We start from the raw sequence: 14611 nt of genomic DNA on the forward strand, positions 1-14611 counted from the left end.
CCTCAATACTGGGTTTGTTTTTACTGCATTACATTGAAGACATAGTGTATTCTCAGTCAAATTGTTCGGCGGAGTTGTGTATAGAGCTGAAACCAGGCTGTGAGGCAGCTACACACTCATTTAAACTACATTCAGGTCTGTATTGTTTGTTGACACTGGAGCGACTGGAATTTCCTGGTTGTTTCTCCAATGATAAATGAAAATTGTCACACAGAGGCGTGACTTGGCGTTGACAGTGTGTGGTGTGAGCTCCGTTTTCCTTTTAGAACAGAAACCACAAGTAAAACAATATTTTTGCTCCATATCACAGATTGACGCGCAAAGCTAACCCAAAGGTAGGCATTTCTTCTGGGTTTTTCCTTTACTCATTAGTTGTAGGAGCTGAGAAGAAAGTGATAATAAAAGACAGAGATGTGTAATGTATTCTTATACGTATTAAACTAATGTAACTATATCCGACTAACATACGAATGACCAACGTTGTTAAAGCACTGGGTAGTTTACAAATCCCTGACGAAATGGATCTAATCTTATAATGAAATATCTAAGTATATCGTATTATTTACAGTCTACATTATCACAGCAAAACTACAACTGACAGACGAGACCAGATGGATTTGTTTTGTTCACTCTTTACATCCAGAAACCAGGGGCTCGTTCAATCTAAATACGGTGTGCACCGTTTTGCTACGGTTTCCGGGTTGAACGTCATGTTTCCTCGAAACGGTGTGAAACGGTGTGCAACGGGCTTTGAGGTGCGTTGTCTCTCGTTTGGTGGGTGTGTCAGAGGTGTTACCCAATCAGCAGCGACGTGTATATAAACCCCGCCGTATTAAAAAGGCAGTGCGCACAATGGATCCAACGAAACTCCTTTACTAATGCGTCCGCTGCAGCTTGGTGTCTGCAACAACTGAACTAACTAGAAGACATGTTTGTATCTTTTGCTATTGTTTGTTCCATTGTGGAGTGACACGTTCATAAACTTTTCTACTCCACTCTACTCCTCTAAATATATAATGGTAAATATTACAATATCATATCACAACAACAGTGATCAGCAATAATGATAGGCCTAATACTCATAATTAAATAATTAGCTCATATAGATCCTAATACAGTCTCGAAGGTAAGAAGTGGATTATCCTTCACCTGAAATGTTTGCCTTTTCATCCTGAAATGCAAATGAGGCAAATGCTGGATCACTATAATTAAGAACCACACTTTCCACAAACCCCTTCACTGCTATTCTGGACGGCAAAGGCAGTGACTGTAACATTGAGCGTATTTTGTAGTAGTAAACACATATTTAAAGAACGCAAAGAATGGCCTCCTCAGCTGCCGTAGTTGCAACGCTTGCGTAACACAACAGGGTGTTCAACGCGCCGCCGTTTCCGTTTAATTAAACGTTTTGCTACGCTTTGTCGGGGCTGAACGCAGGGCTGGATTCAAACGTCACCTTTAGATGCCACATCAACCAGGGAATACGACTTCCGGTTTGGGCGTTCAGCCTTCAAAATAAAAGCGCGAGAGTTTAAACGTGCAGAAAACGATGCATTTATATTTAATCGTCAAACCCAATAAGGGAAAACTTAGATTAGCTTCTAGGCTAATTCAGTTTACCACGTTCTATTCCTGTAATAGAGTTCACTTTTGATGTGTTAACCTTTCGAAATATTTTGATTCTTATTAAAATCATAAATTATCAGAAACCATTAGCCTATATTAAGAAGGAGGAACCTAATGTGAGTTATATGAAAATATGATCTTTTTAGGATAATAAAACATACATTTTCACATTTTATTTTGCTAAAAATATACTATTTCTATACTGATGGTTGTTTTCTTGATTGTGATTGTCTTTATCTTGGCTGCTGAAGAAAATTCATAGTTTAATCCCCCCCCTCCCTTTTCACTATATCACTAAGTCAGCAATGAAATATCTAACTTCCCTTCTACGTGCTGCACAGGCACGATGGTGAACTGCTGTGGTCTGCTTACTGCCAAGAAGGAACCAGGTACAGAACTGTTTGAAAACATGAAACAACATCATTTACACTATGAGTTTCATTCTTTCTAAAATCCTCTACAGATTCACCTTCCTTTTCTCCAAGACCCCAAAAAATATTTTTCAAGGCCCTTTCGGCTGCTGTCCCAATAGTGGAGGCATACTTGGTCATGTTACTTCATGCAAGATAATCAAAGCTCAAGTCTCTGAGAATCAGGACTGAATAACTTTTAAATTAATTTTGACATTTTTAACAAAGAAATTATGATTATTATAATTATTATTTTTGTCTGTTAGCAGGATATCTCAAAAAGTTATCAATGGATTTGCACAAGAACTGATAAACTTTCGTACCAATTGGTCAAAGGGGGGCGTGGCAGAGGGCATGGCGTCTCACAAAAAGGCAAATAACTCCTGAATGGATGCATGTAAGACCATCAGACTTTTTGTGCCTATCAGCAGACATAAGAAGGGGCAAACCCTCACTTATCAGGCAGCCCAGTCAAAAAACATGAGCACTGGAGAGCTCATTTTCCGGTTCAGACATAACCGCCTTTTTCCAAAGCTTGGTACAGTGGTAGAAGGGCAGTCCTCATGGAAACGGAACCGATATACTGCTGAATGGCCATGTGGTGTTGCAATAATCGACTAAAATGCTTAAAAGTGGCTAGAATTTGAACAGACATATCTCATGTCCCATAGCCCTTAGCCTACTTTAAATTTAATTTGTGAATAACTTAGCCCACATTAAGACAAGCGTAGTTCACACAATAAGTCTTTGTGCTCAACATGTGTCTCTTTCCTTGTGTTTCTCTGTCAGTTCCTCTGAAGAGCATTGAGGTGGAGGTTGAGGTGAGGGACCACGTGGCTACAGTGGTCTCCACTCTGCACTATGAGAACAAGGAGGACAAACCACTAGAGGCTGTGTTTGTCTTCCCTCTGCCTGCAGATGCTGCTGTCTGTCATTTCAGTGCTAAGATTGGACAGACGCAGGTTGTGGCTGAGGTGCAGGAAAAACAGAAGGTGAGCTGGAGAGGAAAGATTGGTGGGAACCTCATGAACTTTGCACTCATTCACTGACTCTTTGTTGAGGCTTGAAAAACAGGTTTCACACCCACATATACAGAAGCTGTCAAGAGCTTTCTGCCAACTAAAATGCAAGATATTCACTCATTTGTCTGTCCTCCAGGCTCGTGAGGAGTATGATGACGCACTGAGCTCCGGTCAGCAGGCCTTCCTATTGGAGGAGAGTGAGCAGAGCCCAGATATATTCTCTCTGAGTGTGGGCAGTCTGCCTCCAGGAGAGAGCGCCTCCATCAGGCTGGAGTATGTCACTGAGCTGGCTGTGCAGGCTGATGACGGGCTGAGGTTTTGTCTGCCTGCTGTGCTCAACCCTCGCTACCAACCTTAGGGTAGGAAGGACCAGCCAACACTTTCATCATCAACCCTTAAGGTTGCCCTGTTAACTTCAATGGTTCAACTTCAAGGCCGAGATGGAACCTGTTAACACACCTGTTTGGTTTTCGAACAAACTTCCATGGAGTTTCAGCTGACTAGGGGATGAGGAGTTCATGGCTGAATTTTCATTTTTGGGTGAACTATTCCTTTAATGTTACTGCTAGCCTACTTCTGCTGCACAAAAACGTTACTTGAAGTAGAGGATTTATTTTCTCCCTTCCTCATGAAATTATATTCATGATGTTATGTGTTATGAGTGTTGGCCAAACTGATGCAGCTTCAAACCAGCCAAACACTGGTTTTCAGCTGCTAAAAAGTGCTTTTAGTGTGTAATACCTCTTTAATAAAGGCATTCCTAACTTGTCTCATGTCTTTCTCAGGCAGTGAAGGTGGCAGCGTTCAGGTGACCTCTGTGCCAGCTTCTCTTGTGCCCTACAGTCTGTCTTTCTCTGGCCGGGTGTCCTCTCCTCGACCCATCTCTAAAGTAGAGGCCAACTGTTCCCTGGACCCTCTCCAGTACCTCAACACAGAGCAAACCCAGGCTACGGTAGTGTGCTTATGTGTGTGTCTGTGAGTGACTACAAGGCATTTAGCATATTGTTCATATTTAAGTGAATGTTTTGTGAACTGCAGGTCAAGCTGGCTGCAGGACACAAGTTTGACAGGGATGTGGAGCTGTTGATTTATTACAAAGATGCTCACCAGCCCACTGCTGTGGTGGAGGCAGGACAGGCTTCTGCCAAGCCTGGTAAGCGGAAGTTACTGAAGTTAGAATGGTTCTCAAACAGGTGTTAGGAATTAAATGTAAGAGAGAAGTATTTGAATAGATGGTAAAAGAGTGATTTGTGGTCATTTCTACTTTCTCTTCCCTCCCCTATCTTCCAGGCACTCTGATGGGCGACCCAGTGGTGATGCTGAGCCTGTACCCCGAGTTCCCCCAGGCTGTGATGTCTTCAGTGGCCTCATGTGGGGAGTTCCTGTTCTTATTGGATCGATCCGGAAGTATGGATTGTCCTATGGGCAACAGAGAGCAGGGTCAGACTCGCATCGGCAGCGCCAGGGTATTTAGAGAGCGTCATATTCCTTGAACCTCCTTTGCTCTGCTAATCATTTCTATTCTCCGTCTCACATAGTGGCCTTCTCTATCTTTCCTCCCTCCCTCCTAGGATACTCTGCTGCTCCTGCTGAAGAGCTTGCCAATGGGTTGCTATTTCAACATCTACAGTTTTGGTTCCAGCTACGATCATATCTTCCCGTAAGTGACTCATTCAGTCACTTACGAAAATGTGTTGCTCTCTTTGGTGTAGCTGGTTAATGGTTCCAACATGTAGTGCTGAACCACTATTGTATTGCTACTGGTTTGTTGTTGTTATTATTTTTGCGCCACAATGCAAATTTCCGGAAGATGATACATGCATGAAAATTGGCACAATGATAGATATGGGTGTACAAATGTGTCACAGTGAATTTTACCCCAATCGGCCAGGTGGTGGTGCTATAATTATCAGTCAACAAGAGTCTAACAGCCCCATGACGTTGAACTTTGTGGAAGCGTCTCTGCCGGGAATTGAATTTGGGTCTCCCTCTTGAGAGTCTGCAGTCTAACTCCCTGTGGGCCACATGGCCCATAAAGTGTTGAACAGTGGCGAATAGGCCCGGGTGTGGCCTATTACAAAATGGCTTATAACTCAAGAACAATTTGAGCTATTGTTATGATAACTAGTATAACTTGTTTACTATTGATGCCAGTGGCTCAAGCTTGTCTTAACTGCCATTAGTGCTTGAACCACAGAATCGCTGCTTGCAGCTATATTTTTATATGTGGTTGTGTGTTTGTGCGTGCGCATGTGTGCATGTATGTGTGTGTGTTTTTGATTGCAGAAAGAGTGTGGAGTACAGCCAGAAGAGCATGGATGAGGCTCTGAAGATAGTTGAGAAGATGCAGGCTAATATGGGAGGAACAGAGATCCTGCAGCCCCTCAAACATATCTACAGCCAGCCATGCATTCCCAGTCAGCCAAGACAGGTAACACACACACACACACACACACACACACGTAACACAGGTTGTGCAAGCATCTCTTACCAGTAACAACACCATATTTCATTCATCAACACAGTAGCTCCTCCCTTTCCATGACTCATGACAAGTGCAATCCCAAACTAACAGGTTTGTTTAAAGCTCATACTTACCACACCTTTATTGTTATTTAAACTGTACCTGTATATCCACTTGTGCGACTGAAACAAAAAACACCTCACAGGGTATTGTGTGGATAACTTTGGGCAAGTCCTGCATGTTTCAGAGACTGATGTTGGGTAACTCATGGTGATGTGTAAACTCTCCTGTCTTATTTGTCCTCCTCAGCTATTTGTCTTTACTGACGGCGAGGTGGGGAACACCAAAGAAGTTGTAGATCTGGTGAAGAAGAATGCAGGTTCTCACAGGTGAAGCCACAAAAACACATGACAGACACAGAGCTCCTAGTATATGTCCCATGTCCTAATGCTTTGTGTGTGTGTATGTGTGTCTGTGTGTGTGTGTGTGTGTGTGTGTGTACTATACTTTAGGTGTTTCTCTTTTGGGATTGGGGAGGGGGCTAGCTCTGCTCTCATCAGTGGGGTGGCCAAGGCAGGAGGAGGTCACGCCCAGTTCATCACAGGAGCTGACAGGATGCAACCCAAAGTAAGACAGAGGTTGAGATGCAGATAAAAATAAAGAGGTGGAATTAAGCAATTTAAAATTGTGTGTGTGTATCCAGCAACATATTTATCTTTGGAAGAAAGAAGTAGTTACACATGCTCAGTTTAGAGTAAAAACTCAACGCTCTTTCAGAGTTGGTACAAACTTTTCTCCCCTCCAGGTGATGCAGTCGCTGCGATTTGCCCTGCAGCCAGCTGTGGTGGACATCTCGGTCACGTGGGACCTGCCAAAGGGAGTGTCTGTCAGTCCTGTTTCTCCATCCATCACAACACTTTTCCATGGTCAAAGGTCACTGCTCTATGCCCAGCTCACTGGAGAGGTAGGAGCATCTAGTCTGATTTTTACAGTGTTTAACTAAATGCACCAAAATGGTTTGGTGCCATACGGTCCTCTAAACCCATGACATAGTGAAGCATAACAGCATAACAAGAAGAAGACAGTTTACTTTCAAATTAGATATGTAGGTTACTGTGTTGAGGCCCGTTTTGTATTGTGATGTTTGCCACTGAACAGATTGAATATGTTGTTGGCATTTTCATCATTTTTCAATCAGGTATAGTACTAACTATGATTTCTAATACTTTCATGCTCTGTCAGAGTTCAGGGGCCACAGAGGGCTGTGTGACGGTGAAGTACAGCCTGGCAGGTCACCCCTCTCAGAACCAGATCCACTTCAGTCTCAAACCTACAGAGGACACGGGGTAAAACAGGTTCTGGTCAGACAGCAAAAGTGTAATGCATTGGGCAGTGAGTTTACAGTTTGACAGTATGTGAGTGTGGGGTCAACTAAATGGAGAAAAGTGGTAATAAATATTTTCACATTTATTAAAGGAATATTACACCACTCTACTCTCCTCTCTGCAGATTGACAGTCCACAGGCTGGGGGCTCAGACCCTGATTCGCTCCCTGGAGATGGAGGAGAGAGAGAAGAGAGGACAGCAGAATGGAGGAGTGAAGGAGAAGGTGGTTGAGCTCAGTGTTCAATCAGGAGTGAGCAGTGCCTTCACTGCCTTCATTGCTGTCAACAAAGGCAATGGGGAGGCTGTACAAGGACCTCTGCTGCGCAGAAATGTCCCAACACCCAGTAAGTGGGCATCTGTATGTCTGAGGCCAAGTGAAAAACAATATGTTTCACTCCATTGTAGATGTGTGACCCACTGCTTTGAAGTCACTTCAGCTGACCATGAATGGTAGTGTAATGAAGCACAATGTTGTACTGCTTTAACATTATGGAAATCAGTAATCATACAGATCTACAAAAAATTACTTGTATTTACTTCAATATATGTTGGTGCATAAAAGAGGTGAGTCCAACATTTGAAGCAATGCTTTCACAATTTGTGAGCTCCATTTGTGAGCTTGTGAGCTAGCACAAATACTTTTGTTTGTTTCCATTAAAGGGATTAAAATTTCCCCATTATTTTAATGTTAAACGCTAGATATGAGCCAGCTTTTGTACCACTGTATGTCCCATGGACACAACGAAGGTATTCATGTACAGTAAGCTCACAGAATGTGTGTGTGTGTGTGTGTGTGTGTGTGTGTAAAGTTGCATGTTTAACCCTGAATGAGTATTTGGGTTTGTCACAGATTCTCATTTTGTTATTTCATACATTTATATCTGATTGATACAGATATGCATGCATCAGTAATACTGTGTGTGTGTGGTGGTCAGTGACTTTTTGAATACATTGCTATATGTAACGTTTTTCTAAGATTATCTATTGGGCATTTCTACTTTATTTTGACAGTCACAGTAGAGAGAGACAGGAAAGACAAGGTAAAGAGAGGGGATGACATGCAGCAAAGGGCACGAGCTGGATTTGCTGCGATTAGGACTTAGCCATAATGGTATGCGCTCTACTGGTTGAGCCACCGGGGCGCCCCTGTGTACCTTTTAACGTCTTGTAATTTAGTATTGTGTAATGTAAATGTAAATGTAATTTAGGCCTAGTGCAGCAAGCATTGGTGCTGGCCTTGGAGTTGTTTCTTTTTTTATGCCAAATTGTGCTTTTCATGTATTAAGTCCCTTGTAATGCCTTCACATAAGTTCTCACTCTCTTTTTATCTGAAAGTGATGCTGATGGGGATGCGGAAATGTGCTAAGTCGATACAATATGCCAGTAGGCCTATGTTAGGTTCCCGTGGTGCTCAACGCAGGAAGGTTTCACGTGGTGGTGGTAAGTAACACACCAAAGGGGTTTTTGAACATACATGCACATATGTTTATTCTTTCTGTACATTTTACCAGGTGCTCGGGTTAACAAGGGGAAAAACGGGATGTTTAGGAAGTGGTGCGGTTAGCTCATCCTCTCCAAAACTCTGCAGGTGCAAGCTTAGGGCATCTGCCCTTCTTCCTATGGACTATAGAGTGTCTACCCCTAGCTTTTACCTCATAGTTTCTTTTCTGCCTCACCCCAGAAGCCAGCAGCTGTTGTCTGGCAAAGTGGTGTGCTGTCTCCAGGCGATCTTGAAGCTTCCTGGTTTACTCCAAGCCTTGGGGGCATGGACAATGGACAGCCGCTCAGCAAAAGTCTTATTAAATCGTTCCATCAGTCCGTCAGTCTGGGGGCGTAAGGAGGTAGGCCCCAGTTTGTCTCAACAAACTGGGGCCTACCTACTTGAGACTCAAAATTCCGCCCCTGGTCACTGTGAATGGTCTCTGGGACTCCAAAATGGCTGAACATCCCTTCGACCAAGTCGTCCACTGCAGACTCTCCCTCCTGGTCTGGGATGGTGTATGCCTCCCTGCACACACCACAGCCAGCAACTCCTGGTGTGCCACAGTAGCGATGCACAGTGCCCCACCAATCTCTACATTGGTGGCATCTGTGTCTGAGATGAAAGGCAGGGAGATGGTGGGGGGGGGGACCAGCACTGAGGCTTCAGTGAGTGCCTTTTGCACTGCGCTAAAGACTGCCTGGCACTTCACACATGACATTCTTGTCCTGCAACAGTTCAAACAAAGGGGCTGCAACACCAGCAAAGCCCCTGACAAACCTCTTGTAATAGGATGCTTCCCTCGCAGTTCTGCCACCAGATGTCTCTCACTGCTGACACAATAGCATCTTCATCTGTAGGGGAGCCTACCAGGGGGGCGGGATCAACTGGGTGGGTGGTCTGAACTGGCTCCTCACTAGATTCGAATAACCACTAATGTTCACCCAACTATGGTTGGGTGAACATTAATCCAGCTAGTCAGAATCTCAGGGCTCATTAGTGTTGCTGTCGAACCAGGACAGAGCTAGGTCTCCCCAGGATATAACAAACTCCCCAACCCCAGCCCAGCCCACCACCATTGTTGTTTGTTGTCATCTACTTGAGGTGAAGCCACACCCCCTTGCTGTGCTGTTGGGCTCCTCCCGGCCCAGGGAATTTGGGGGATTTTGGGCAGAGTCAGGGATCTGCTGCATGCTATTCAAGCGGACCCCACCCCATTTTCCTGGACCCTCGGGTGACCCTCAGGTGACAGCATCTCTCCCACCTGGACATCAGGACCCCAGAAGCTGAGGAAGCCTTTGCTACACTTCTCCAAGCCCTCAGTGCCGAGCCGGTGTTGGTCATACCGACTTCAAGGAGAGTTCAGGAGCGGGAGAACCTATGGGAATGCTGATGCCCTATCCAGACAAGATGCTTGCTGGTACGTGGTCCTTCCTCGCTGCTGTGTGGAACTGGGGAGGCATCCCATGGGGTGAGGGAAGCCAAGCCCACACAGAACCCCTTCAGCACCAAGGATAGCTCCACAGCACCAAGCTGTATTGGCCAAGAAGATCAGCACCAGGGACAGCACCATAGGAGGAAGATAGAGCAGGTTGACAAAGACTTTCCCTCATTGCCTGTCACTCCAGGCAAACCTCCTCCAAGCAAGAAAGATAAAGCAGGCCTACATTCAGATGACATAGTTTCTACACTTTACTTTTCGATTAACTCAAGATCAGACTTGGGTCTTTTTGTGCAGACCATAATGAAAGATTGACCAGCTCGATCAACTTCATATAAATGAAGGAGAGAGTGGACACCCTGCAGGCACCATAGACCTGGAAAGATATTCAAGGCGCTGGAATCTAAGACTCCACAGTGTCCCAGAGAGTGTAGACAGTCAGCATGTTTGCAAGGAGGTTATTCGAATCTGTGAAACCATTCTACCAGAACAGAAGGACCGGCTTCCCGAGGTGATCAACATGGTCCACCACCTTGTAGAAAAAAATGGGACCAGGAGCATCATCATGCAGTCCTCTTCCATGCCATGTAGTTTTTTATTTTTTTATTTTTTTAACTTTTTTTGCCCTAATATAATTTTCTCACAATCAAAAAATACTGGAATGAACTGGAATGTGTACGTTTCTTTAGTGCTTTTGTACAAATCAGTTATAATCAAAAATGTTTTTCTTCCATTGAAGAAAAGATTTACTGATATTAGATTTTTTTTCCATTACACAAATGGGAAAAATAGAAAGCAGTGAGAATCCAAAAGATATAAGCAGTGGCATGTTTTGGACACAAACAGTAGCACACATGGACTTTGACTTAGAAAAACAATGTGACACATTTCTGGGACTCTGACACTCTAATGGTCTAATCTACAAATGCATACCACTATAATATTACACATAGATACTTTTGTCCTTACACTTTCTTCAATTTTCTCCTCAGGCAACTTAAAAATGTCTCTATGTGCCTCCGAAGACCCTCAGCCCAGCCCCATGCCACCCAGAGAGCCCTTGCTGCAGCTGATCTCTCTCCAGAAGGCCTCTGGCTCCTGGGTGCTAGAGCCAGCTCTGGCTGCTGTACTGGGAAAGACCAGTGAGGAGGTGGAGAAGCCAAAGCCTGCATCGGTGAGTCATGGTCAAATATAAGAATAACATTTTTAAAATTATTACTAATTAAATTATATAGAGTTCACAAAGTGCTTCGCATACAAACAGAATAAATAGTAAATATAAACACTAAACAAAACAAGGGACCAAAAGAAATAAAAAGGATAGAAAGCAATGAAAAGAATAAAAGACAAACTACAAGAAACTACCTTGTTCTCTTTGCTCTGGTTCCTGCTGGACTCTCTGTCTGTTTTTCTTGGATTTGGGGAATTAGGTAAACCAGGAAGTGTGGGCCACCATTCTGGCTCTGATCTGGCTTCATGGCTTCAAGATGGAGGCCCAGGAAGAGTGGGAGCTTCTGGCTCTGAAGGCTGTGTCATGGCTCCATACACAGAAAGGTAATAACAATAATACATGCTGATGTGCTGTTTTATGTGATGATTAAAATCAGTTGTTTGGCAACATTCACAGCCTTCTTACAGATGCTGTATGTTTCCTCTGGTGACGGCTTGTGTCTTCTTTCAGCCCCGTGTGTCACTGAGTGTGTGGAAGCTGGAAATGTGCTGTTGGGTTGCAAGGTGCAGAAAGACGCCCTGGGGCTCTGAGGTTTTCATTACGCCTGGCTTCTCCTTCACCCTGCTAACAGAGGGGTTTGCAGACAGAAGAACATCTATTCCAGCCAGCAACATGCTTAATCAAATTGTACTTCACTGTTTGCACAATAGAAATGTAATCCCATAATTTGTTGCATAACTCCTTTGACATGAAGTGATTTATAATAAGAGCTAGCTTTGCACTATTTTGTATTATGTGCCTTAAACCTTTTATATTGGGTTGTTTCTGAAACAAGCTTGAAAAAAATCCACCATGTGGATATATGTGGATGTAAACCCTGATTACACATACAGTGTTACAAAACACCCTCCCGTAACTTTTTTGAGATATGAAAAACACATTTCAGAGATTCAAACTTTTTCATAATTGGAGACACCCCTGATCATAGAGATTCGAAAGACTGCACAGTGTTTGTCTGTAAAACCTGGAACTCTAAAACCTAGTAAGGTGTTTCAAGAGCTTATTTTCCTCTGCTGCAAATTCTAAACTTTTTGAAAATAACTCTTAATAGAATTAATCAAACTTTGGAGAAAATATCAACATTTGAAAATGCTCCAATTTCCCATTGACTTCCTTGCCAAATTCTAAATTCTGTCAAAAATTATTTTTTTGAGTGATCATTCTGAAAATGTACATGCTTCATCTACCATGACTGCTAAATTGTGTCATTTATTTTCATGAAGATTGGATATTTATTAATCGAAGCAGTGAATGTGTACAGCACCATTTACAGTCAGATATTTTCCTGTGTTGTATGCTTATTTTTTTTTATTAAATTTTAAACCTTGTAGAAAATGTGTCTGTGTATCAAGATGTTTTATTTGTATTTTGGTGAAATTTACGCAGTTCACAGAGTTGTTTACACAATTTTACATACTGTAAAACTGAAATTTTCTAACTAAATTGGACACTGCACAGGTCACCTTTCATTGCTACTGTTCTGTTGTTCTTTGACAACACACTAACATTTAGGCCCAAGCAGTTTAAGAAAAATTGTGGCAGGCCCAAGTCAGCCATATTGTAAAACTGTGACATTTGTAGAATAAAGTGTCTAAGAGAACACACACATTTGAAACACACAAAATAGTCTTTTTCACACTGTAAAATGTTTATTTTCACGGCATCAACAGCAGGTGTGACTGAAAAACAGAAATGTGACAAATTAGCTATGAAATGTATAAATAAGTAGAAAAAAATAGAATAAATATAGTAGCAAAGTTGTAAAAAAATTGTAGATGTTTCTGGTCCTGGTTGAACACGTCAGTTTGGGTCCCTCTGCATCCTTGCTTGATGATGCTCTAGAGCAGAAGTTCAGAAAAAACACTAAGGTCATCACACCAAATGCTCCTCAACCTTTGGCTCACAAAAGTAGGATAACAAATGTGAAGCCTTGTCTTTAGCATTTCAGAGCAAGAGATCATTAAACTCTTCAGTTGTACTGCCAGCCACCTTTTGATACATGATCAAAGTCCTGTTCAGTCTTTGTTTAGCTGCTCACTGGCTTTGGTATAGTTCTTGTTGGTTTTTGATGCTGTTTGCATCTGTCTGTACATCTGTGATTTTGCTCCTGTTCTTGAAAGCTGAGTAATTTTACACTCTGGGTTTTCTCATAGGACACAAGACAGAAGCTTGCTTTAGTCAGCAATTTCTTCATGAAGTGAAATGAATAACTGATTGTTGCTTGCGCTGGCTTTGTCTTCTAGCTCAAGCTGTTAAAAGCTTGGTCACACAGTCCAACTGCATCATTTCATGCATTCATTTACAAACATGAGTGGTTAATGATACTGGCTTTAAATTGGTTGATTGAAGACCTGCTGTGACCTATAGGGTGCAGAGGGACCTCAGCTGTTGTAGCAAGAAAATGCTTAGTAGTTTTCTTTATTCTTATTTATTTATTTCATAGCTTATTTGTCATATAATTTTCTTTATATGAGTCACACTTTGTCAGTATAAGCATCCACTTGATTTGATAGAAACACCTCTGACCTGGTTACGTGCGTGTGGTGTCAAACATTGTGAAAACCAAACATCTTGGCAGTTGTATGACTGACTTTGAGGGCTTGAACCGCCTGGCTTAAATGTTAGTGAGGGAGAGAGCCTCCGAGAGTCTCTCAGGCTTTGGTATAACTGACTCAGGAAGTGAAAGTGAATCAGTGGGAGGCTAGACCAGAGAGCTGCAGATCACTCACGGAGGGAGAAAGGAAGAGTGACAATTAAAATGAGGACGATGAGAGGATGGTGGGAGGGGAAATACAATTTGGCAATATATAAAGCCAAATGTCTCCAGCTGTACATCTGCCTGTAAATGGGAATTCACATTATGGCTGACGAAGTCTGAGGCAGAGCTAAGCTGCTTCACCTACACACTTCAGCCAGCAGGTTAGGTCATGGTGTGTTTCATGTTTACCTGAGTTTCCTCACTGAGGCTTGCCTCAAGTTGCTTTGCAGCAGCCTGTAAATATTATGACCCACTTTACGCTGCCACACACACACACACACATGTAAATGTGGTGACCTAGGTGAGATTTGCAGTTGAATCGTTGAATGTGCATTTGAATATGTGAAAATATATTTTCCCCCTAATCCTTACATGGAGCCTGTCATTGGTATCAGTTTGGAATGGCAAGGTGTGGTGTCATACCTAAGTGAGCCCAAATTGAATATTTTAGCTTTATAATGTAGAGCAAAGATCATGCAAAAAATTGGTGAAAATCTAGTTGGAAGCCATATCTTAAAAATTCACATCAGGGTAGCATTCAGGACCACTGCTCCTTATAAGTTGTGTGCAAGTCATTAGTTAAATAAGTAAGTAAAATTTATTTATATAGCACCTTTCACAGAGCAAAGTCACAAAGTGCTCCACAAGAGTAAAATAGATAAAATAGGACCATAAAACAGTAAAAAACAAAAAAATATAGGGTTCAAACCTTTTTTTGCGTCACAGAAAGAAGCAGCTCAATCGGCCAAAATTAAAGCCGTGAGCAGCCAGGGGGGTTGTTAAGATTTCAGAA

At 42.6% G+C, this 14611-nt stretch overlaps 1 protein-coding gene across 1 annotated transcript; it reads left to right on the top strand.

Annotated features, from left to right (window-relative positions):
- The first annotated feature begins 219 nt into the window (after positions 1-219).
- LOC139656084 (von Willebrand factor A domain-containing protein 5A-like) lies at positions 220-11875 on the top strand. The gene is given in 18 exon segments (XM_071533571.1): positions 220-335; positions 1968-2015; positions 2826-3028; positions 3195-3417; positions 3844-4010; positions 4097-4211; positions 4349-4524; positions 4630-4718; positions 5345-5489; positions 5832-5911; positions 6035-6149; positions 6328-6486; positions 6765-6868; positions 7032-7252; positions 8244-8348; positions 10822-11003; positions 11260-11383; positions 11511-11875. Coding segments are annotated over 17 exon segments (2331 nt in total). The 5' UTR covers positions 220-335; positions 1968-1972; the 3' UTR covers positions 11591-11875.
- Positions 11876-14611: the final 2736 nt, after the last annotated feature.

Source organism: Centroberyx affinis, unplaced genomic scaffold (genome assembly GCF_046629955.1).
Source record: "Centroberyx affinis isolate AG114_WGS23_722 - 3 ecotype Tasmania unplaced genomic scaffold, CSIRO-AGI_Caff_v1 ptg002382l_1, whole genome shotgun sequence".
In the NCBI taxonomy this organism is placed as follows: domain Eukaryota; kingdom Metazoa; phylum Chordata; class Actinopteri; order Beryciformes; family Berycidae; genus Centroberyx; species Centroberyx affinis.